General features: G+C 39.5%; 1 protein-coding gene across 1 annotated transcript in view; it reads left to right on the top strand.

The window, feature by feature from the left end:
• Positions 1-6061: 6061 nt before the first annotated feature.
• Positions 6062-25260, top strand: part of FNDC1 (fibronectin type III domain containing 1) — a 58329-nt gene continuing 39130 nt past the window's right edge. Inside the window, exons 1-10 of the mRNA XM_063307917.1 lie at positions 6062-6258; positions 7373-7471; positions 9080-9197; positions 9941-10128; positions 11159-11266; positions 13655-13843; positions 15324-18017; positions 18770-18888; positions 18978-19089; positions 20504-20848. Coding sequence (XP_063163987.1) covers positions 6204-6258; positions 7373-7471; positions 9080-9197; positions 9941-10128; positions 11159-11266; positions 13655-13843; positions 15324-18017; positions 18770-18888; positions 18978-19089; positions 20504-20848 — 4027 coding nt within the window. The 5' untranslated portion in view covers positions 6062-6203. The remainder of the gene's footprint in view (positions 6259-7372; positions 7472-9079; positions 9198-9940; positions 10129-11158; positions 11267-13654; positions 13844-15323; positions 18018-18769; positions 18889-18977; positions 19090-20503; positions 20849-25260) is intronic.

The raw sequence follows: 25260 nt of genomic DNA, 5'->3' as shown, positions 1-25260 counted from the left end.
ACATGTTTACTTAAGGGTACAAGCCACTGCATACAGTGGGGCTTACTGCTGTGTAAATATTCATAGCATTTCAGTTCTAAGCCATTTGCTTTTAGTTAGCTTCCAGCATATCCTTTTGTTAATATTGGGATGAGTTGCTCTGAGGCCAGTATAGTACAGAGAAAACATTGAATGTTGACTAAAGAGATCCAGGTTCAAATCCCTGCTCAGTCATGAAGGCAAGAAGATGATCTAGCCCAACTCACTTTATAGTTCTGTGGACCTCCAAATTTTGGTGCATAACAAAGAACTTTCTAAGCATTCTTCACTCTTATTATTTGCAGTATTTCATTACCTAGTATACCACTGTGATATATAATAAGATATATAGTGTCTTGGTACTGTTTGCTGGCTGAAGTGGAACAGAAATGGTACATTGCCCCCATTGCTGGGGCCAACATTTTTCAGAGTTCTTTCTGTGGCATTCATAGTCAGTTCCTGCTTTCATCTTTCACTCATGGTGCTGTCTAAACCAGGCTGCTTCAGTGGGTTGCATGCTCAAAAATGTGCTCATTGTTTAATTTTACTGTAAAAATGGATTACTGTAAGCCACTTGGGCTGGTGTCTGCATTAGGGAATGATGTACATGTTCCTCTCTGCAGACACAGTGAAGCTTATTCCTCAGATGTAGTTTCTGGACAAACAGGTTAGAACCTGTGGGGGTCTGATAGTTCCATCATCCCAGAGGTTGTACAATTGCCAGGTACATGGCCTTTCAAAAGGAAGGAATCCCAGTGGTGCAGCCTATGGAAAATGTGGTAGGTGGCTCAGGACCCAGTGATAGCTGGCTTATTCACAGCATAAAGGCAAACTGCTCACATTTACTGACACCCTGGTCAACTCCCTGATGGACTACTGTAACACGTTCTACATGGGGCTGCCACTGAAGAGTATTCAGAAGCTTCAACTGGTGCAAAATGCAGCAGCACAGACAGTTATGTGTGCCCCTAGAATGGCACGTGTTACACTTCTGCTCAACGAGTGGTGGAGTTTGCTTCTGAATCTAATTCAAGGTGCTGTTTTTGACCTTTGAAACTCTACATGGCATGGGGCCATGGTATTTGAGGGACTGCCTCTCCCCGATTACATTTATTCATCCCATCGGGTCAGGCAGGAGAGGTATGTTACAGATCCCATCTGCTAAGGAGTTCCATCTTATAGGACCCAGGAAATAAGCCTTTTCTGCTGTGGCACCCGCCCTTTGGAACATCATCCCCCCCTGCCTGGAGGCGAGTTTAGCCCCGATGCTATTGGCCTTCCAGAAAACTCTTAAAATGTGTTTTTTTCCAGGAGGTTTGGGGATCCCTTGGAAACAAGGAGCTTACAAGATGACTGTATTATGTGCAAGTCTTTGAAACATTTCCCTGTGTTCTTATTTATATTTAATTGTTTTTGCCTCCCATCCCTATTCTGTGTACAAAACCTATCGTACTGGCATTAAATAGTACTTCAATTCTACTGAAGGGAGAGGCAACGCTTACGGGTGTGGTGTAGAACAGGTGATGTTCTACCCTGCAGTTCTGTCCTCTAACATCATGATGCTAATCCTCACCCCAACATCGGTTTCCTGAGGCAGCTGTCTTACTAATGATAGGATTGCCTCTGTGATGTATGATGTTGATAAGATAGAACATGTCATCTGTGAATGTCTTGAGCTAATGCTCAATAAGAAAGGATAATTCTGCCCATGTTGGTTTTTCCCAATATCTCAACTTACTGACTTCCAGTCTAATTTACAAATTTGGCAGAAAACGTTTGCATCAGTATTTATATGCACTGATGCATACATCACTGGAAATACACATTTCTGTATATACTTGTCCTAGTGTGCATATTTTGTTAACAATTTTTTTCTATAAGAAAATGCATTGCTTTTCCAACTTTTGGACTTCGAAGAAGCAGGATAGAAAAAGTATTGACACTTTTGAGATTTGGTGTTGAAGAAAACTCCTGGATAGCCAAAAAAACAAACAGATGGATCATTGAACAAGTCAACTTAGAGTTCCCGCTCAAGGCACAAATGACCAGGGTCAAATTATCCTACTTCGGACACATTATGCAAAGACCTAGTTCTCTATGCTGGGAAAGGTGGAAGGAAAGAGAAAATCAGGATGAGCAGCAGCAAGGTGGATGGACTTAGTTACAGTGGTGATGGTTGCACCACTGGAAGACCTGAAGGACCAAGTTAGGCATATATTGTCATGGAGAAAATCTGTGCTGCTAATAGTCAACACCAACTTGATGGCAATAATACTGTGTTTTTATGTATATTTTTCATGAATGCATGTTTTAAATTCTCAACTACATTGGGAAATTCTGAGTGTAGATTTCAGCATGTATGTGCATTCCAAGTTATCCTATATATTTAGCAGAATATTTTCCTAAAAATTCTGCTGGACAAAATTTCTCATCCATCTTTACTTCTGGAAACTCCTTCTGATTTCATTTCCTATGATTTGATGCTGTTTCTTCTTTCTCATGTTGTGGCCGAGAAAAAAGCTTAAATCCAGGAGAAGACGCAGGTCTGAGACAGTAACAACTGGTTCCTCTCCCATCTATCAAGCAGCTTGATCCATGGTACATTGGGGTGGGTAGGAATAGGTGTTGTCCATGTCTCAGGTACCAGACTGACAGGCAAATGCAATGGGCAGTATATCTACAGGGAGGAATGCATATTAAGACCACCACAGAACATTTTTCTTTTCCTTTTTAAAAGCCTCCAAGGAGAATTAGGGTAGAGAGTCAATTCCTTGCCTATAGCCACATTTGTTTTAAATGGAATACTTTCCATATGGCTTTTTGGCTGCTTTAGTTCCTTTTGTGCCCTCTGTCCCATGAAGACTCTTTATACTAGTTCCAGTTGGAAAAGAGTGTCTATTACTGGTGCAGAAGAAGCTGATCGATTGCAGACTTCCTTCCTGCCAAACCAGACCAGCAAAAGTTCAATTAAATTATGTGGCCAGTAGCAATGTATTCAGTCTTTGTCAAGGATCATCAGTAAGTTTCATTTATTGCAAAGTGAAGATCAGGGAGTTAGAGCAGGATATGAAAGAGCCAAGCCCATAGAACATTGCGATGAGGCTATTTAGTACCATAATGGAAGGTTGACATAACAGACATGCCAGCAAAATTATGTTACTTTTTAAGAGGATTCACAGCTACTGCTATATCCGAGGTGAGCTACATTACGAGCCATAGCATCTTTAAATTCAATTTAACTGGCAGGTAAACAGGTTTATAACGTTTCTGTGGGTTTTGGAGGAGTGTCAAATGGACTGATTTTTAACAGTCTGCTGTTCAACTCTAATTTTTAAAATATGCATAGGATAAAATCTTATTGACATTTTTCTTGTGCGTAGAAAGGCCAGTAATAACTCCTAAGACTGATTTTTTTGCCAGCTACATGGTGCGGTGGTTGATCCACTTGCCAGGAATTAAAAAAGAAGTTTAAGCTGCTAATGGTTAACTGGATCCATGTTAGTTGTTACCCTCTTGTCAGTTTCAGAATATTTGCTGGTGTACTAAGGAGGGAGGGAACAGACACATTTTTTTAAGCTTAAGAAGCATTAGTTTTCTGCTACTCTTTCCAGGAAAAATAGAGCCTTTCCACATGTAGTATGTATACCAATCTAGTATCACCTCTGTGCTGCTCTTTCCCATGATGTCCTCCTTGGCATCTGAATTTGGTCCCCGCCCTCCTCCCCCCCCCCCCCCCCGGCTTTGTTCTGGAGGTCCAGCTACACAACCTATGCACTGGAGGTTCACCAGTAGAGCTCTGTAGAGAAGTAGTACTCCAGATCCCGTGAAGACAGTGTAAGAAATCAATAACAGTTTGCATGACCTTGGTCCTCCTTTTTCATACAGCTTAGTAGCAGAGAGGAATAAAGATCGCCCTGAATATCTTAATAATTGCTTCGTGCTGTCCAGAGGTTTAGATTTGAAAGTAGGAACTTAAGGTTGGCTTGATGGATTCTAATTATAGGCAACCTTAAGTTGGCTAGTGTAAACAAAGGCAAGGCAGGGGAGCAGTGGAAGGCATGAGGATTTTGGGTGGGAGAAGGGAGACTTTAAATAGTGGAAGGAAAATACGTTCTTGTGGCAATGCCTAATGACACAAGTATGGCGAAGGAAGTGGAAACATTACATAGGTTCTAAGAGGAAAAGTAGCTTTACTGAGTCTGGGGCCTTTTAGGGCAAATGTGAAGATGCCATTGCATGGACGTATCTGCTCTCCCACACACAACACTGCAGGACCAGACTGATGGTGTAACCATGATCCAAGCACCCTAGCAAAAGTACTCACCCTGGTACCAGTTTAATTTTCCTAGAGGGCCCTGTGTGAGTGGCATTGGGTGGTTCCAGATCACTCTCTGAAAATGAAAAACACAAGAGGCATCTTTTGCCATTAAGGAAGCAATCAGATGGGAAGAAATCCTTAGCAAGCAGGATCTGTGCACATGAGAAGGTGGCCTATTACAAATAGTTTGTGGCTTACAAAAGAGTAGTTCAAAGGATAATTGCCATGTCAATTATCAAATGGTCCTTCGTTGGCCTTATTTAGTGACCAACAATTTCTGAGACATTATTTGATCCACTTGTTAAGAATTTGAGATCAATTCTGCTTCAGATATTTGCATAACCTTCTCATGAGTCATGAAATTAATTTTCATTCAATGTTCTTGTCTTACTGTGCGGTTTCAACTAACAGTATTATTACGGGAAGTAATGGTGTGTGGATCTATGCTTGGCAAATACTGAAAATGCAGCTGATGTATCTTGGGAGCTGTTGTCAGTTATAAACTCACTATATATCCTCTGTCTATGTAGCTTGCCTTTAGGTACATGATAGCTGTTTTGTTCCTGTGTAAGCACATCTGCTCACTTTTGTTCACTTTTGTAGTATATCAGAAATGTCTTTACGTGTCATTGATTATTTGATTTTTATATTGTGCCAAAAACATGTTGGTGCATCTGGATACCATTGGTTCCATTTGAGCATGCTTGCCTATCTAATAGAGTAAGCATGTTGGAATGTCCCATATCAATCTTCCATTATATACTTAAGATAACAATTCATTCTTCTTGAAGGAAAAGCTACTCCTTTTCTACTGTTAATTCTTTGATGTCTCAGAATTCCTTAATTTCCTATTGTTCTAAAAACTTGATTTTGCGCCACCTGATTTTTATCATCTTAGCAAACTTTTGGCTTGTCTAATTTCTACCAGTTTCTCTTCAATGATTTGGAAGTGTTATAAGGAACTGCTGTTCCAGACTTACTCTAGTGTTCTTTTCTACTTAAGATAGCAAAATGTAACTGGACTGCTACAGAAGTAAGCCTTTTGTCATACAACAAATTAAAGGCCAATTCATATAGTATTTTTAAGGACTCCCTTGAACTGATCTTGTCTCTTAGTGACCATATGGGCATGTTCGTATAGATTTCTTGGCACAATACAGAAGTGGCTTGCCATGGTCTTCCTCCGGGATATTATTTATTCCAGTTATGTACCACCTAATCCAATATGGACTCATAACTTCTTAGTTTAGCTTACACCTCGGGATTTCCTGATGATATTCAGGAAACTAACTAGGTACAAAGTTAGCAGCAGAAGCTTAGCAGCAGAACCTCCCCCCCACTCCTGATCTAGCAAGGTTGGCTAAACTGTGCCACCTACTGTGACTATGCATTTGAAATATATCAAGTGTACACTATGGAATGGTGTACAGTACTAGGTACAGTAACAGTTGTCACACCTTGCAATAGGTCCACATGCTCACAGGGAAGACATGATGGTTGAATGAAGTTGAATATACTGTATGTGATTGTGATGTTCTATTGTAAAAAAGGATCCTGTTACTTTTTAAAATTTCTCTAGCTTCATTCAAGTTCCCATGTTCTTTCTTCAACAAATGAATGCTACAATTTTGAAAAGTTTGTTCTTCAGTGGACGCATCAAGAATGCTTCAGAGTAACTCTTTACTTGTGTGTTTGTATGTTTTTTACATTTTTTTAAGCGAAGAAAGTACCAAACAGACCTTTGAGAACACGCATCCGTTCATCATCAGGCAGGTCATCCTTTCAGTGGAGACCATCCCAGTCTGCAAACTCAAGCCCACGTAGATACCCAGGTTACCTTCATGGATATGGGGAAAGCAGCAGAAAAATGAGTTTTAAATTACTGCCCAAAGAAGAAAGAGCCCATTATATTAAAAAAATAGGTAAATGTCTGTGTTCTGTGTGAAAGTTTTTGATGATCCTCTTATTTTTCTCACTGTTGTGTTTTATATTCTGTTTTGTTGAAAAATTATTTGGTCTCTTCTCCCTGATAATGTGTTTATTTCATCCTCCGGAACAAATGATTATATCATAAAAATTCCTCAAGGGCTTATCTTTGATTGTACTTATTCTAAACTGCCAAAAACAAAGAACATAGTTAAGTCAAAGATCATCCATGGCCACCAAGAAATAAAATAACAATTGTATATTATCAAAAAGAAGAAATATGGTGGGGCAGACAGAAAGGAACACATATACATTGCTAATAAAAGACTTGATTAAATTTGCAGTAACTTCAAAGAAGATGTATTTTTGCAGTGTTACAACTAAGTGGAACATTCACAATCCAAGATTATTTCATTTCTAACTTATTTCCATCAGAAATAAATGTTGGCATCTATTGCTAGCTTTTTATTAAGTTAGTTAATAGTTTGAATTAATTAGTGCAAGGGGGAGGGAATTCAATCACAACAATTTGAATAAATGAAGTTTCAGTTTGAGGCACACTTTTTTTTTCTTTTTTAAATTTTATCTGGAGCTTCACATCAGAATGCTGGCCCTAAAAATGGTATGTGAGGATTTTGTCAGTTTAAAAAATGAAAACAAGACATCCCAATCATAGAAGCTGTGGCTGATCTGAAGCTCAGAAGTCTGCAAGAGTTCTTAGGTTACAATCAAAGGCATCCAGAGGGGCAGTCAATGATATCGAAGTGGTGGGTGCAACCAGGCAAAGTCCCACCCCTTTTAATGTGCATTGCTTGGATTGCACACATGTAAAAAGGGGCAGAGCTTAGATTCCAGTCATGCCTGCCATTTTGACATTGCTGACTCTCCCTGTGGAGATGGCTGACCACAGTAACTGACAGCATACAGGTGCTAGTGCTTGGTCTGACTGCAGTGTTTGTCAGGGGCAACCAATTACAATTGTTTGAAACAAAGGCTTTCATCCTTAATAGGCCAGGGGTCTTGTGTACTGCCTAAAAGCACTGTTGACGTTTAATCTTTGTAGCAGTAAATGTATTAAAATTTGGTATGTCTTCCTGTTGTTGTTTGCAGCATCTGAATCCGTATATCTGGTTTCACCACATTCAAGGAATTTCCAAAGGCGGAGTCAACCGGTGCGTCAGGCTGCATTAACCAAGAGGAAAGTCACAGGTATATTTTGAAATCAGTGTGCAAAAATGGCAAGCCATACTATTACATAATGATTTTTTTTTGCCAGAAATGGAAACATGAGTTAATATAAGGGAAGGCAATCTAATGCTCTCAGATATTTTAGATCACAAGTCCCATAATCTGTATACTGACCAGGCTGATGGGAATTGAAATCCAAGAAGGGTGCACTAGGTTGCCTATCCTCTATCTAGGAATTCTAAGAGACCCAGCCTAGAGATGGGTAGATGAACTTCTGCTTTCTCCTACATTCAGTTGTTTTAAATCTTAAATTATCTTGAAACTGTTTATGAAGAAACGTTGGCCATTTTTTGTGTTCACTGGAAAGTATGAGAGTTGCAGTTCAACACATCTGGAATGTAGTTTTGGAAAAAAGCTCCAGATAAAGTCTAAGTATCTTTTTTTTTCCCTTGTCCAGTTTGTACTTGGATGGAGCCAGATATTGTGCATTACAGGTTTGGAAATGGCCATTTGCACTGTAATAAGAATAAATAATTGCATATTGTTTTCTCTGAAGATACTGCTTCAAAATATTTACAGTGAATCCTATAGCTGATAATGAGAGAGTGCTTTATTCACTTATTAATGTGGGAGCTGGAGTTGGTATTTTCTCATAGGAATTTAGATGCAACAGATTATTTAATCATTCCTGTTTTAGTGGGCATTGTGCTCTCTAACCTGGATGTCTTTTAGCATATACTCAGATGTTTGTAGGCTGGTTATAGTAACTCAAAATTAGAAGAAGGCATTCCACAGTGCTTAAGGTCATCTCTTCATCATTTTTCACAATAGCACTGAAATTAGACTCTAGTTGAGGCTCAAAATAAACTTTAGAAGAAGTCTAAGAAGTACAACCACCTTCCAAATTGATGACCTTGAGATATGTTAGAATTATGACTCCAAGAAATTCTGTGTGTTGCATCCTCGGTGCATCTGGCAAGCACCAGTTAGGGACAGCTGCTGTACAGTAGTTGGAAGTGGTAGATACGACAGCCTAAGGATGGCTCTGTTCAAGTTGAATGAGAAAGCAGACTTTTTTGTCTGCAGCCATTTTGTAGCTTGTTTAAGCCTTCAAGGTCCCTTATAAACAGCCCTGAGAGTTAATACATGTGGCTTTGGGTTATATTGGTTATTTTTACTGTACTTGCTTTTATCTCATTTTGTTATATGGTAAATCACCCTGAGGCTTTTGTAGAAGAGTGATATATACTGTAAATACTCGGATGAATAAACAAACAAACAAAGGTGCAAATAGATAAATAAATAAATTTCTTAGAATCGGTCAAGCACTGCCACAGCAACGTTTGGCAGTTTTAGAAATGTGGGATGGAATTTGGTATTTTTCTACTTTTGAAAGTTGAGGAGGAGGAGGAGAAAAGCCAATTCAAACTCTCCTTTTTTCGTATATTGGAATCTCAGTCAATAGTCAGAATGCTGACTCTTTGTCTAGAGGAATTTGGAACTAATTCCTATCCCAGTGAATATGTAAGCTTCTCCCTTCTTAAAACCAATTTCCATATTCATGAGAATGTAGGGCAACGCCACAAAAACTCTTCCTTTTGCCTGATAAATTCTGTTGTCTCATTTCAGAGGAAGATGAACTGGAAGAAACAAAAGACATTGCTATTCGGGTCATGTCCTCTCACTCAGTACTGGTCACTTGGACAGATCCCTTCAGTGAAAAGCAGAAAAAACCCATCCCCTCTAGGTATTAAGCATTATCTGGGCTTTTTACATAGGCTTGCCAAAGGTATGCCAATTCTAGCTTGTTGCTTGCAGCTTTGGAAATCTAGCATGGCTGGGAAACACAGCAAGGAAAAACAAATGTGACTGATTGATTTGCTGCCCCTTGACTACAGAAGCAGTACAACTTTACAGTCCCAGTGTCATGTCCAATATATGTAATTGCATGTCTAAACTCCATTGTCAAGCTTTTGGCAGTGGTCTCAAACTGAAAGTATTTCTTCCATGCAAAGATTCTCGGGGCCTTCTTTAACAAGATTTGTTGAGTTGAAAGGGGTAGAGTTGCAAGAATTTCAGCAAGTGAACAACGTCCAATTTTGAATCAAGATATATGCCAGTACGTTAAGATGGCATCATAGAGAATTGCTTTTTAACCACTTCTTATAACCAGGGAACAGGCAGTTCTTTTCACTGATAATGGAAGAATCGCAGGTGGCTGTTAAGCCATCGTGTAATCTTTAGGATTGTTGGATGGGTGTAATGTGGGGCTCAACATGTGTTAAACTGAATTTCACTCTGAGCTTATACCCCTGCAATTGCACCCTGGCTATTCTGACCAAGAGTTGCTACCTCTGAAGAATTTGCCAAGTTCTTCAGGTGGTTGAGTGTATTGTGCATGTGAAGTTGTAATGATTTGAATGCTTGCTGTTGTGCATTGTTTTTCAGGGCTGTGGTTAATACTGTATTTTTCTGTCACATTATTCCTAGGCAGTTTACTGTCCGTTACAGAGAGAAAGGGGAATCAGCAAGGTGGGATTACAAACAAGTATCCAACAGGCGGGTCTTGGTGGATAAACTAATTCCAGACACCATGTATGAATTTGCAGTTAAAATTTCACAAGGAGAAAGGGAGGGCAAATGGAGTACTTCAGTTTACCAAAGAACCCCAGAAACTGGTATGTATTAAATATTATCAAAATTGTGACTGTAAATCTCCTCTGGAGGTATCAAAGTTCCAGTCCAGAAGTTTTCTTAGCAAAACTATGAAAATGGTTCGCCGTTACTTCTCCCAGGATGGCTTTCTACCTTCCCAGTCTGGCTTACAAGCTCGGACTCTGCTTAAAGATCAGCCAAGGTTGGCTAAGAGCTGATAGCTAGCTGGGCAAAGCAGGCTTTTTCAGACTGCTTTATATGATGTCAGTTTGTTTTTTCTTCTTCTTTAACCAATAGGACCATCTGCTTCAGTAATTCTTCCATAAAATAGGTCTTTCAGGCCTTTAATTGGCTGTCACTTTGTCTTATCCACAAAGCAGTACTATACTGGCATGCATGCGTGGGTTTGGAGTTCTCTGAATTGTTTATAATATAAAATTGTAGCATGCAAAACAAACAATGAAATAAATGGGAGTCCACCATTCATGTTGCTTCTTTCAGAGTCCCCAGCATTTTTTAAACAGTGGGTGCATTGGGAAACTCAAGGATATTTTGTGGATGCTCTTGTAAAAAAGCTGCCAGAGAGGAAGCTTGCTATCTCACTGAATAACTGCTACCAGTTTATAATCAATTTCAGAGCATCATTTTATCAGAATGCCATTTGCCACCCATCAACCCCACTCCGTCAGAAAGTTCCCTAGTCTTCAGCTAGTGTCCTCTTCTGGGGCACAAGGGCACATTTCCAAATAAAAACACTAGGTTGCAGCCACCCATCACTTTTGTTTTCTAAGAAAAGTTGTGGGCTCTGTTTGGAGTCCAGAGGCATTATTGGGAACAAAAAATGCTGGAAGCAAATACTTAGGAATGAAGCATGCCAGCATCTCATTTTTTAAAAAAGAAAGATGAAAGATGGAGACAGGGAACCTATTGGGCATTAAAGGAGGTGTTTATTAATGAGTCTTTCCTTCCTCCCTCCCTCCCTCCCTCTCTCCCTCCCTCCCTTCCCCCCTTCCCCTTCCCCTTCTCCTCTTTGGTCTGCTGTTTATTTTGCAGCTCCCACTAGTGCCCCAGAAAACCTCAATGTTTGGCCAATTAAAGGCAATACCCCTTCGGTTGTGGCTACCTGGGATGCCCTTGCAGAAAGTGAAGGAAGAGTGAAAGGTAAATGGGGGAAATAAATCAGAATAAATTAGAGAACCTCAGCTGCAGGTTTTATTGAGCAAAAAAGGATGGCAAGAGCAGAAGACTACATCCACAGTCCTGACTGAGTCCTCAATTTATTCAGTCAGTAAATTGAGCAGATGCATTGCCTTCAAATGCTTCCTGGGAGTTTAAAGTTCCCTTTTTTAGTGTCCTTTCTATGCAGTGGTGTGCCGAAAAGCTGAAATGACTTTAGCTGTTCACACTGTTGCTGGGGGACATTCATATGCTGGAGAGGGAGAGAGTATGGTTTTACTTTGAGATCTGGTAACTTTAATCTAGGTCAGACCACCAGCCTCAAGGTTGCAGCACTGAAACCGCCCCCCCCCCCAACTCAGAAGTCTCAGCAAGCCAAAAATGAAGAGCTTTGTGGCATGTCACCAACAAACTGATTTTAAAAAATCTGGGAAACAGAGCTACTTCCACCCCAGGCCCTGGCCACAACGGCACCACAGTGCAAAGCCAGGAATACACCTTGTCCCACCTGTCTGTGGAGTCTACGCCCCATGTCCCAAAGCTGCAACAAGGATGGGCTGCAGTGGGTTCGTGTTCAGCCATGATGGTATGCAGGTGTAGGGCTAGGAGTATAGCCAACTTCCAGATTGCCCCCTCTGGGCATGGAGCCACACCCTCCCAGTTGGTGAAAGACAATGGGGAGGAGGACAGTTTAGGTAAAAGATTTCCCCATAATTAATTCATTCTGATCTGGGTGGAAATTTACTCTTAGAGATTTCAGGATTATACTTTTGCCTCAGACTTGTGTTTCTGAAATTGATGTGGTTCTTGCTTCTTTGGTTTGCCAGTTGTGTGGGGCTTGACACAGTCCTAGGGAGGACCCACAGTGTCTAGCCAAGACCAGCAAGTTGCTGACTCACCTGTCCAGGTGAGGTCCCCTCCATGGCTCTGGCCAACTCCTTCCCAAGCACCATTGCAGGCCTCAGCAAATGAACGGGAGTGTCACACGTGGCCAGTGGGTTGCAACTTTCAGAGCTGTGATCTAGATGATAGCGAGTTTATGGAAAGTATAATTAAACGATAAAGTAGATAACATGCAAAAAAGAATTACACAAGCAACTGATATTAAAATTACATCCAGCTCAAGTCCTTAAAACTGTGAAATAGAAACTCTTTCCAGTTTTTAATATTATTCACTTTTTTAACTAAAAAAGATGCCAATTATAGAATGTTGTATGTTCTGTTACATTTTCATGTGAAATCTGTTCTTTGTTTGTTTGTGGTAGTTGCTTTTGGTAACTTAGGTGCTGGACTTGTACAAGCCATAGAAGTATCCACAAAATAATTTGTGTTGATGCTCTGCCTTTACTGTCCAAGTAAAGGTGTGCTGTTGTTAATAGGCAGCAATATTATATTCTGTGTAAAAGAGATGGCAAAATCAGCTCTTTTCATATTGGAAGGTCAACGTAGAGGGTAATCTTTGATATGGAAGAGGGAAACTGCCATTTTAAGAATGTTATAACACAAAAATAAATAATACATAAATATATCATGCATATCCATTGGTCTTATGTGTGACCAGTAGCAATGGTGATATTGATGGATCAAGGATGGCAATTCTGTGGCCTGAGGTTTTATTTGAATAGGTTATTGGTGTTGCTTGCCTGCTGCTTAAGTTCCCTAAGGTTTCCTTTGTACTGATTCTGAACCATAAAGCTACAGGCTACGGGGAAGATTACATGTATGAATACTTTTTCACAGAGAGAAAAGATTCTGCATGATGAATAAACAACTTTTAATGAAAACCAATCTCCCTTACTGTTCCTCCTTTCTAGTGGTCCAAATGCAAGTTGTTTTAATAGACTTGAAAAGTCATTCAGTCATATTGTATTATAGATTTGTGAAAAATGAATCCACTTTGCATTGTTTATTTCACAAAACCATTGGCAGTGCCAATACACAATATGGAATGCAAAGGGAAGAACAGTTTTCTAATGGGGGTAACACATATCAAGCCTTAGAAGAATCCTAGATGTCATCACCAGTATCACCATCCATGTGCATCTTTAGTCAACACAAGGGTGTTGTCTTTGTTTTGTTTTTAATTAGTTTCATTCTCTTTCCATATATGCAATATCTTTTCATGCTGAAGGTAGTGGTGGTAGTATTGATTCTAATGCACTAGGTAAGTGAATCTGTTCATCTTAATATATATATTAAGATGAACAGCTGATATATAGTATCTTTTATACCCCAGCTGTTGACTTGACGTGCATTGCCAATGTATTAATTTTAGTAATGCACGTTCTAATTCATCCTACCCATACAGTCTGTCCGCTGGAAACAGGATTGTTTTCAGTTTCCTCCTTCCAACCGTCTGCCAAATTGTTTCAGAATACATTCTTTCATACGCCCCGGCACTCAAACCCTTCGGCGCAAAGTCCATTTCCTACCCGGGAGACACTACATCTGCTGCAGTGGAGGGTCTGCAACCTGGGGAGCGCTATATTTTCAAAATTCGTGCCGCAAACAGGAGAGGCCAAGGCCCTCAGTCAAAAGCCTTCAGCGTCGCCATGCCAGCAAGTAAGTACAGAGCCTTCATTGTTCACACCCTTCTCATTTCCTTTTTCAGTTTATCACATCTCAATAACTTGGGAACAATGCCTGTTCCCTTCCAGATGACTGAATAGTTTATTTGAGGAGGTAGGGCAGTTATATGGTTCTTAAATTTCTATAGCCCCCCCCCCTAATTTCAGACCCCTTTGCTGGCCTTTGAGTTTTTTAAAAGGGAGAGAGGCAAATGGGGTGATAAAAAGAGTAAAAGCAGTGAGGTGGACTTCTTTGCCTATAATCAGAGGTGTGCTGTGAAAATAGGAGGAGGAAAGAGTATTAGGTGTGTTCCCCACCTTGAGTTATTTATAAAAATAATAAAGGTGGGATAAAAAATCTAATAATAATAATAATAATAATAATAACAATAATAATAATAATAATAATAATAATAATAATAATAATATGTTTAAGAACTGACTCTGCTGGCTCCATTGCTGCCACTATGCTATGCCCCTAGCCACAGAACATCTGATTGGCGTGCTTGGTGTTGAAGCTCACCTATGCTGTCAGCTGGCTCACAGGATTCCAAAAAATTTAACAATGGGCTCTCATGAGCTGGCTCCAGCACACCACTGCCTATAGCCCTGCCCACGGTGGCTTCAGCTTTACCCATTCTTGCCATGGGGTCTCCAGCAGTAATCCCTGAAGGGATGTTGTTCTTGACAGAGCAAAGGTCTCTTATGTTCATGCTCATACAGCCCTTAGTTGGAGGATTCCTGAGACATTTCCTTTTTAGGCATAAAGTTCTACAGGGATTTTGAGTTAGATTCCAGAGTCTAGATGATTGCAGATGTTAGATGTATTCTGTTGGTTAATCCAGGGGCTATATGTGTACCATTTACATCTTGCGCTGGGTGATTAAAATATAGTAAGATTATAAAAATGAAAATGTTCAGAAACAAATTCATATCATCAAAATGTTTTTCTTTGTTTCCTGATGGCAGGAATGTTTGACTGTATCCCATAAAATAATATCTGAGAGTTATATTTGAAAGTGAGTGACATTTTACTTTGATACTGATCTCACTGTTTGATATTTAACATCAGATTTAATTTCAGAAAGCACAGGTGATGGCATTTAGCTTGTTCCAATGCTCAGTAGTTGACAATTTTTTTCTCCCTTTTTTTTTCAAGGAAAAAAAAACCAAATTGCGTGTCCCTTTTTTCAAGGAAAAAAAAACAGAATTGTTTACTGACAGGGATTAAAAGCTGATATGAACATAAAATTAAAAGCTGATATGAATATAAAATTTTCTTTCTGAACATGAGAATTTTACTACCATAATCAAAATTTGAAAACTAGCCTGGGATACCTACAGTGCAGTATGTTTCATAATAATTCCTTCCTTCCTTCCTTCCTTCCTTCCTTCCTTCCTTCTCATTTTCAAGATTGTTTACTTTTTTATTTCTGTGTTCATCTCTCTCTTGTCTTTCTGTTTTGCCAATATAGATAAACTGAAGATGAATCAACAAACAAATACTGAAGATGATTTGTCTGTGAAAATTATGCCTTCTTCCCCTTTTCTAACTTCTGCCTTGTCTCAAAATGCTTCACCATCCTCTTCTTCTAAGCATTTTTCTAGTCATCCAGTTAGTTTTCCTGATGAGAGAGATTCAAAAAATCCAGTTTCTGATCTGAACAATAAAGTCCTAGGTGGTAATAGAGTATCTCCCAAAACTACTTTATCTTCAAAAAAAGAAGCAGAACTGAAAATGGCTTCTCATTCTACAGAAGACATAGTTGATTCTGTCAAGGAGACATCAACAATGCAACCCAAAGTTCAGAATGTTAAAGGAAGTGTTAAGTCCCATTCCCCTATTAAACCTGCACACACTTTCACATCCTCAGGTAAAGCACCTCTTAGGACACGCACCCCAGTAAGAGTAGGGCAAACAAATACTGATAAGCATAGATCATTACCATCTTCTTCCTCACTATCTTCCCTTCCCAAAGATACAGACAATGAAACAAAGAATCTAAAACAGGACAGACCTAACTTTTCTCCTGTCCCCAAAGCTACTTTAGATGATTTGCCTGTTGATAATGAAAGTAACGATCAAGTAGACAGTCTGGAGGACAAGCCAACAATGTTTCCTAGAACTCCAGAAGAGAGTCATTCAGTTTTGCTTTCAAATAAGCAACTGTCTTCATCTCAGAAGACAAGTCTTAGTAGATCCACCAAATTGCGTGTCCCTTCTATATCAGTTAAATCTCCTTCACCAACTGTAGCTATAAAGTCTCAAAATCATTCACAACACCTCTCTTACAAACTAATTACACCTGACACCAGTGATACTCTTGACAGTGATAAGAGCAGAGGAACAGAAAAAAGAGGGCAGAAGCTAAGTTCCAGGACTTCTCCTCAGGGCGGTTCATCTCCATCTGTGCAAACAAAGCCTCTCACACATTCTAATCGCCATGCATTGAGAGATCCAAGAATAACTACCTCTGCTGTTTCTGCTGCTGCTACCCACACTTTACCTCATTTACATGTTTTATCTTCTGATAAACATAAGTCCAAAGGAAGAGATAATTCTGATGATAGTGGAAATGAAAAGAGTGAAAGAGAAGGTGATGAAGAGGACAAACAAGGGTCAACATCTTCTAGACCAAAGTTTAGGCCCTCTTCAAGCCTGGCTATGTCAGAACGCTTTGATTTGTTAAAATATAGATCAGTTATTACTTCTAACAGATTTGCAAATAGAGCTACCAATAATTATGATGCAAGAATGCAACCATCTAAAGATCCTTCCACTGCACAGTCTTCCAAAGTTCATCCGCAGTTTAGTTCCCGTTTAGCATCTGGCAGTACTAGTCTTAGGTCTAATTTCAATACTGATAAAAAACAGGAGGGTAAAAATGACAGTCCTCTACCATCCACTCCGCCCCATAGTTATTCACCATTTTCTAAGCAGTCTTCAGTAGATGATTTCAAAAGGAGGAGTCCTATGCCTGAAACTAAGAGTCACCACAGAGTTATACCCACTAACAAACCTAACCTTGCAAACACACAAGAAAATAACCATAATAAAGAAAGAGAAACTGCAGTTACAGATTTGTCAAGAATATCTGCAGAAAAATCATTTCCTCTGCGTTTTCCTGCTTCCCGGTCTCAACTTGATGATCTCAAGATTAAGGTTACATCTCCTAGGACAAAACAAACATCATCTTTGTCAAAGAAACCAAATACTGCTTTATCCCGTAAAATTGTACAACCAGAATTCAGCCGTTCCTCAAAAGCATCAACTGATCGGGCACAACTTCGACTCTCCTTAAACTCAAGAAGTGATCTGATCTCCCTTCCAAAGAATGACAAAGAAGTTACTGATAATGACAGTTCAGAAAACAAAGAAACAAATGATAAAGAGGAACAGAGGGGGTCTCCTTCAGCACCTGCCAAAGAAGTTCTCATCTCTAGAAGAATATCTACATCTTTGTCTCAGGGAAGAACCAGCTCTCTTTCAAAGCATTCTGATTCTCAGTTTGATAAAACTGATGAAAGATCTCCAACTCAGCTGTTACCAGGAAAACAAGCTGGGTCAAAAGTTGTTACTTCTACTGAAGTTACCTCTGATGTATATAAATTGCCTTCTTCTTCCCACCAATCTAAACGTGTACAGCCAATATCTACCTCTCCAAAAGACACAATCAAAGACTATCAATACAATAGAGAAACTTCTCCGAAGCAGACACACCTTTCAGTGCCCCGTTATACATCTGGTTCCAGAATTCCCAGTCGGATAGCATCCCAAATAAACAAAAAGCATGGACTTTTCCAGCCAGCCCCTACAAAGGTTGAACTATCTCCAAAACTGCCTTCCTCTAAAATACATCAGTCAGTTTCAAATAGTGATGATGATTATGAAGATTATGACCTATCAGATGTAGAGAAAGATCCCACTTTGTCTTCAGCAGCCAAGACTTCCCAAATCCCTAACAAACTGAAATCCTTGCCTAAACTAAACTTGGCTTTGCCACACATATCTGAATCTGCTTCTGTATCTTCTCATAGTCACTTGACTCCTACTGTTTTTCCAACACATTCATCAACTTCTCCTTCAGTGCCCCCCATTCAACGAATACAGAACTCAAGATTATTAAATCCTGTTCAACAACAGCAACTTCGATTTCCTCATAGACAAGGTAATGTGCAGCTCATAACTTTCTATTTAAATTAATTGAGAAAGAAAAAGGTTTTATGTTTGGGCTATAAAAACCTAATTAGGGGAAACTGGTTTGTTTTGGAACCATCTGTCTGTTTTGCTTTACAAAGACTTGCAGTCTCTTTGAACTTTTGCACAGTTTTACCCATAAATGTCATTGCATCTGCTCATTTTCTCATCATCTCTCACTAAGAAAGCCATATTTATTGTCTAGGACAGTAATATTATTGTCTCACTAACAATATTAGACAGTCCTGATTACTGGTAGATGGATATTCACTGTGTTCTTTAGATATTTCACATAGTGCTTATCCTAGGTTAATTAAAGAAATATATTTATTAGATGGGACCTGAGTCTTATGTACTTAGTGCATAGAATTGTGAAGCAAAGCAGAGATAAAAAAAACTGAAAAAATTTACGATGTGATAAGCATGCTTTGTATACAAATACAAGGTGTAAACAAACACTAAAATAGTACTGGCCATATGAAACATCTTTTGTATAGATAAGTTTAAGGTTATTAACCCCAATATAATTAGGTAATCTAGTTTAAGCAGTATATGTATGGTGATTGTAGCCAAAGACACACTTATGCATGTTGGTTTATAAACTGTATTTCATCATGTTGAAAATATTTTTCATCATGTTGAAAAATCTAGTGCTGTGAATTGTAATTTCCCTGAATGGGTAAAATGTTTGAATGCTGTATGTTTTCACCATGTATATTTCAGGTAATGGTGGAAGACCCAATCTGACGACAAAAACAGATCTAAATAATAAAATAGCTCCCAATAATAATGGAAAACGAAATGGACAAAAAATAATAAATGGTCCACAAGGAATAAAGTGGGTAGGGAGACCTTATTTTAAAATATCTGAAAGATTTAATCTTATATTCCTTTGAGTTGGAGAACTTTTCAATCAACGTGTTGCTTTTAGATTGTGGACCTCGACCGAGGGCTGGTGCTGAATGCCGAAGGCAGGTATCTCCAAGATTCCCAAGGAAAACCTCTCAGAATAAAACTAGGCGGAGATGGCCGCACTGTCGTTGGTATGTTGTATTTTGATGCCGAATGATTATAAGACCCTTTTTGTTTGTTCTGTAAACTGCTCAGAGAATCCTACATTGTGATAAATGCTGAAAATAAATAAGCAAAGTTATTTTATTTACTTAATCAATTTATATAGTTGCCCATGTCGCTTTTACATGACTTTAGACAGCTTACAATAAAACTAATATAAACATGAAATACATAATATATAGAACAAAAATAAAAGCACACAGCAGCTGGGCGTGATCTAATCCATCATCCGTACAACCAGGGGATGGGCTCTGACCCATGCCCAGGGCCCCAGGTTCAAGCACAAAGACAGGTTTTCAAGGCCTTACAAAAGGCCAACAGGGCCAATCTAATCTCAGGGGGAATGGTGTTCCAAAGGGCAGGTGCCATGGCCGAAAAGGCTCTCCTCGGCCACCAGCCGACATACCCTAGCTGATGGTACCCGGAGCATGGCCCTCCTGCCAGCTCAGATAGGATGGGTAGAAACAATTGAAGAGAGATGGTCCCAAAAGTAACCCAATCCTAAGCCATGAAGGGCTTTAAAGGTGTCAACCAGCACCTTGAATCGCACCTGGAAGCACACCGGAAGCCAGTGCAGCTCATGGAGCAGAGGTGTCCCATTATTCAGGTAACATACCTAGGACTGGGCAAAGGGATCTGATTATATGAGTCTTTTTTCCCCTCTCAATAAAACTCATCTGTCAAGCAAAATGTACATCAGGAAGCCATCAAAAGATTAAAAAGGCTGCTTTCTGTTTACTGCTCATTGGATGTTGGTTCATAGTTTGCTGAAATGGAACCTCTGCACCCTAAGTCCCCAAAAATAAATGATTTGGGTGAAACGTGTCACTGTCTCGAAGTAGTGTATCCTGTGAAATGTACCACTGGCCTTTTCATAGTTCGGTGACATGGCTTGTTTGGTTGGCAACAGCTGCTATAATTAGTTGGGCCATAGTGGTAGCCTCAAAAATCTGCTGTTTCTCACAAAATTAAATAGGGTTGGAGAGGACAGGTAATGGCTTTTGTATGACTTACGAAAGGCATTTTAATTATAGTGAACCATCTGCATCATAGGTCCTTTTATTAAAAGGTCTGTGCACCATATTGAAAAGAATAGTTGAAGCAAGAGAGTCAGTAGTTTTGGGCCTTCTGGGAGAAGTCAGTACATTAGGAGCAGGTGGTAAAGAACATTGCTGAGGATGCAAAAAGTTTTGTATATTTTACAGAATGGAACTACAGCACTGAGAATGATTCTTTAGAATGTTCCTGCACCTTAAGAATATACTGTATATTGTATGTATCCAGTCTTCTAGTCAGTGTTCTCACTTAAGTCCAGTTCTTCCCAATTTCTAATGGCATAAAGCAGTATTTGAAGTACAATTCCCTCTTGTTGTGTTCTGATAGATTCTAAAGGAGCTCCAGTAGTAAGTCCAGAAGGCTTACCTTTGTTTGGACATGGAAGATTTAGCAAACCTGTAGCAAATGCACAGGATAAACCAATAATAAGTCTTGGAGGTAAGCCATTGATAGGCCTTGAAATGGTTAAAAAAACAACCGCTCCTACAACAACAACAACAACAACAACAACTACAACTACTCCTGAACCTACAACTACTCCTGAACCTACAACTACTGAGCCACCAACAGAGAAACCATTGGCTACCTGTCCTCCAGGCACCTACACAGAGAATGATGAAGAAGGGAATCTTGTATTAGGCCGGGATGGTCTACCTGAATGCCATTCTGAAGGTACCCTCTTTTATGCTGGCTAAACATCAGCAATATCTCTATCTGCAACAAAAATTGTGACATGGGGGAAAGGCATTTGTTTTCCAGCAAGGCTTTACAGCTGCTGTGCTGACAAAACAGGTAAGATTCAAGCTACCAAAGGCTTGAATTAGTAGTTGTGGAGGAAACAATAAATCCCTGTTCTCTCACATCTGTTGCAATGATAAATTGAGCTGTTTAAACTAGCAAAGTGGGAAAACTAGCCCAAAATCCTTTAAAGCGTGATTTAGGCAGATGTAGACTTTTATGCAGATAGAGAGTTTTAAGCAAGGGTTAAAAGCATGGAGAAAGACATTAGCTGTACAAAACATTTCATTTCCAGGTTGGGCCCCTCTTCTGTGATAAGCTTGTATCTCTTCAGTATTGAGGATATGTGTATGTTGCATGTAATAATGTCTCTCAAACCTGACCGCTGTTCCGTTAATAGAAGTGGAACAATGACTTGTTTCTCACATATATTTATCACACTGAAGTCACTTAAAACTCTTCTGCCACCCCCTATAATGTGTAATGTCACTTCCCACATTGACATGGCATTGGTATAGTCAACCCACCTTTTATTAAGGGTAATTTCCATGCTGTGTATCCTTAATTAAATGTTAAGGAAAATGCTTCTGATTCTAGAAGAGGGGAAAAATTTTCCTCATCATATGCAGGAACAGAGGAGAAAAATTTTCTGTTCACATTTTAATGCCCACTTAGTTTGCTGTTTGTCCAGAAACCATCTGGCTCCCTGCTAGCTCCTTTTTGGCTCTGGGTGGGATTTCACTCCCCTTGAAGTAGCAGGACAGCAATATGGTGGTTCTGGACTTGCGGCTCCTGCTGGAACAGCCAGTGGATCCATGCCCAGGACAGACTTTGCCCAGTTACAGAATGGTTGAAGCAAGGTAGGTTTCCAGTTGCAAACATTCTTGGAGGAAATGCATTAGTGACTGACATCCATGCCTTTATGATGCTGTGCTTGGATCATGATCATGCATGATAAGCCAGCTTTGACTACTTGGAAAGTGCAGTTGGGGCAGAATGTAACACAAGAGCCATTTCAGCAAGGTAACACTTATACTGAGTTGGTTGCCAATATATTTCCAGTGTGCTAGTTATGATGTATAAAGCCCTTATGTCTTGGATCCTTATGACCTCAGGACCATCTTCCCCAAGTGGACCTGCCCAAACTGTGTGTGTAAGCTGAGAAGCTGAGTTGAAGATTTCCACTCCCATCCCACATGGGAGGCCAGGCCCTTTTAAAGGCTTCTCCTGCCTTATGGACAGCTTATTCACTAAACTCGGGGTAGTCTTATTTCTGTTGATTTCTGAGAAGGTAGAACGGGCCTTTGGGGTGTAGAGTGCAAAGTACTGGGCCAGCTGACATTTATGTTTTATTGCTGATTTAATGGATTGGTTTTATTTGACACGTTAACGTTTGATATGTGAACAACCCAGAGTCTTTCATTGGAGCGGCATGTAAGTGCTACAGAGAAATAAATGTGATAAATAAGTAAATGCTATAAGTAAATAAATGTAACATCATGAAATGGTTACTTACATTTAGCAGGGTGATAAACTATTTCCAGACCTTACCTACAAAAATTGCCCCTAAGTGTGGGATCTGGAATCCTTTAAAGGCAGCACAGAAGAAACTAGAATCAAAGGACAAAGCAATTGACAATGATTTTGAAGGATAAACCAAGATTGCACAAAGCAAAAACAAGAGATGGCCAATGCTTTCTTATCTCCAAATGGTACTAGGTAAGTCAACTATATTTACATTTTTTATTTTATTCTGAATGGCATTACTTATTATTGTTTATTAATACCACTGACTGAACCCTGTGGAGTTAGTTGCAACTCCTAGCAACCTAGACAGTATCATCTATGATGAGGTTTACTAGAAACTGGAGTTCAGCAACATCTGCCATGATCTTTGCTGTTTATAGAAGAAGCTGTTCCTCTGTTGTACTGCAAATTGTTTTTGAAAGTTGCCTACCAATCCTCCATGCAAAGTTATGCAGTCCTGTTGCATGCAACACTATTTAAATTATGAATATATAATTTGCTCTGCTAAAGTATGCAACAGGAACAAAAGATGACCATTATTAAAGGGGTATTATAACTGTAATGACCATAGGAAGAAAGTGCTAATTCAGCCTTCCCAACCTGATGCCCTCAAAATGTGCTGGCCTCCAAATCCCATAATTTCCACAAATGTGGCCAAAGGTAACATCTGGAAGGAACCAGTTTGGTGGTAGCTTTTCTAAAGCTAACTAGCCATATAAGAGTAAATCATGAACTGGTTACTTAATTTAGTAAAAGTAAAAAAAGAATGGTGAGCCACAAATAATTCTTTCTTAGGAATCTTCATCGTTTGTAATTAAGCTTTTCAATACAGAGAACACACACACAAGTAAATATACATATCTGTTTTAAAAAAATAAACTCCATTTTCTGCAAAGGTATATGCTTGGTCTTATATGAAAGGCATTGGCAGAGATTTCCAGTGTCCATAAAAGAGGAGCATTTTTTAAAGCCATGGGCATCATCATGATGTCATGAGTGTAAACAATAATTAAAAAGTCACTTTTAGAAAATTATGGATATAAAGAACCTATAGATTTAGTTTTCTCATGATATCTTGAACCTATCATCCAGCCAGCCAGCCAGCCAGCCATCTGCCATGGACATTGTGTTGTTGATTTAGAGCATATTTTGTATTTTATCAGGATGTTATAGTGGAACAGGAGGGACAGGGGTGGGGGGTAGGTTGGGGAATGCTGGTCTGTGCATGATGACATAATCATGCAAATGCTACAATTCAGGTAGTTCCATCAGATGTCTTGTCCCGAGTATGTAGTGGCAGTTTTTGTATGATTATGTCATTGTATGTGTGTCAGCTTAAGTTGCCAGTGACCTAAGCTGTTGGAGTGGGTCCAGGGAGATTCAAGGTCAGGGGAGATAAAATAAGAGGAGTTTGCCATGTAGACTGCCTTGAATTCTTAGAAGAAAAGTGGAATATAAATGTCAATAGCAGTACAGGAATAATAAGGAATGGTACACAAAGAAAAGAATTAGTCTTACACTGATACTGGAACTGATGAAGTCAATGTAGTGCACTTGAACATTGCATGACTCATAGGTTAAAACTGCTAGGATTGGGCAGTATATAAATATTCTAAATTAAGAAAAAGAATAAGAAAAGGAGGCAAACCCTTCAATCTTTCACCCTCATTCCTGTGACTCTGATCTTAAACTCCATGAGAGCTTTGAGGCAAACATGGTTTTGGATATTGGTGAGTTGCTTCCCCCTGGTTTTTATTGCTGGGGACTGCTCTGAGTTACGGATGTAGAGAGAGTGAATGAGAACACGGATGTCAGTGGAATTCTCTCTGGAATAGAAACTAATGTGTGTAAATGCAGAAAGTTTTTGTTTAGGTGATGTGTATGCAGAGGAGATCTGCCTAGATCATATTTTGAAATTCAGTCTCTTTCTCTCATCTTTCCAGTTATCGCTTCTCCAGCTGCCTTGGCCTTAACATTGCTCTTTACCTGATGTCATTCATGGTGGAAAGCACAGCTGTACAAGAACCAATATGGAGTATACAAACACCTGACTCTGTTTGAAAGACCAGGATTTCCAGAGCTTTTGGTCTGCCAACCATCCAGATGGACCTGCAGACAGGCAGGATGTTGAGTGAACTATTTTTGCTACTTACAGACTGAAGCACCTGAGGTGTCACAGGGGCAGCTCTGGTTGAGTGTGATGAGCATCTTCTGAACACTGGCTAGTTGGCAGAAGCAGCAAAACTGGCCAGAGTGTTGCAAGAATGTTATCTATCCCCGTGTGATGTTGAAGGATACATAACAGCTTTACTACAGTCCCGCCAAAAGCAGTAAATATAACCTTCTTCTGGCTCTTCCAAAAAGTCCTCTTAGGCTGGAAAAATGCAGTGGCATCTTGAGTCAAACACCTTGTCATTTCTCAGGAATCCGATCAATTGACAGCTTCCAAATGGACTCAGGAAAATGTGGTATGAAAAGAATGCTGCTGTGGGTTTTATTGAAATTCTTTGGTCCAATTTTTTCCTCAGGATTTATAAAAATGAGTTTAGCAGATACAGTTGTGTTTCACAGACAAGGAACATTTGGGAAGCCCAAGTGATGCGGTGCTGAAATCCCAGATGGTTCAACATCCTTGAAGAACTATAGTCAACATTAAAACCCACTTTTATAACTGCTGCTATCACATTACCGGAAAATAGAAGCCCATAAACATAAACAGTAATAAGCTTATTAAAGAACCAGTAATTTCTAGGCTGCATTTTAAAAAAAAGTTTAGTAAAGCAAGGGTTCCTTTGAACTAGCTGCATTCAGAATTCACA

This window comes from Candoia aspera, chromosome 1 (assembly GCF_035149785.1).
Source record: "Candoia aspera isolate rCanAsp1 chromosome 1, rCanAsp1.hap2, whole genome shotgun sequence".
Lineage (NCBI taxonomy): Eukaryota > Metazoa > Chordata > Lepidosauria > Squamata > Boidae > Candoia > Candoia aspera.
Note: the sequence above shows the minus strand (reverse complement) of the source record. Positions and strands in the feature narration are given on the sequence as shown.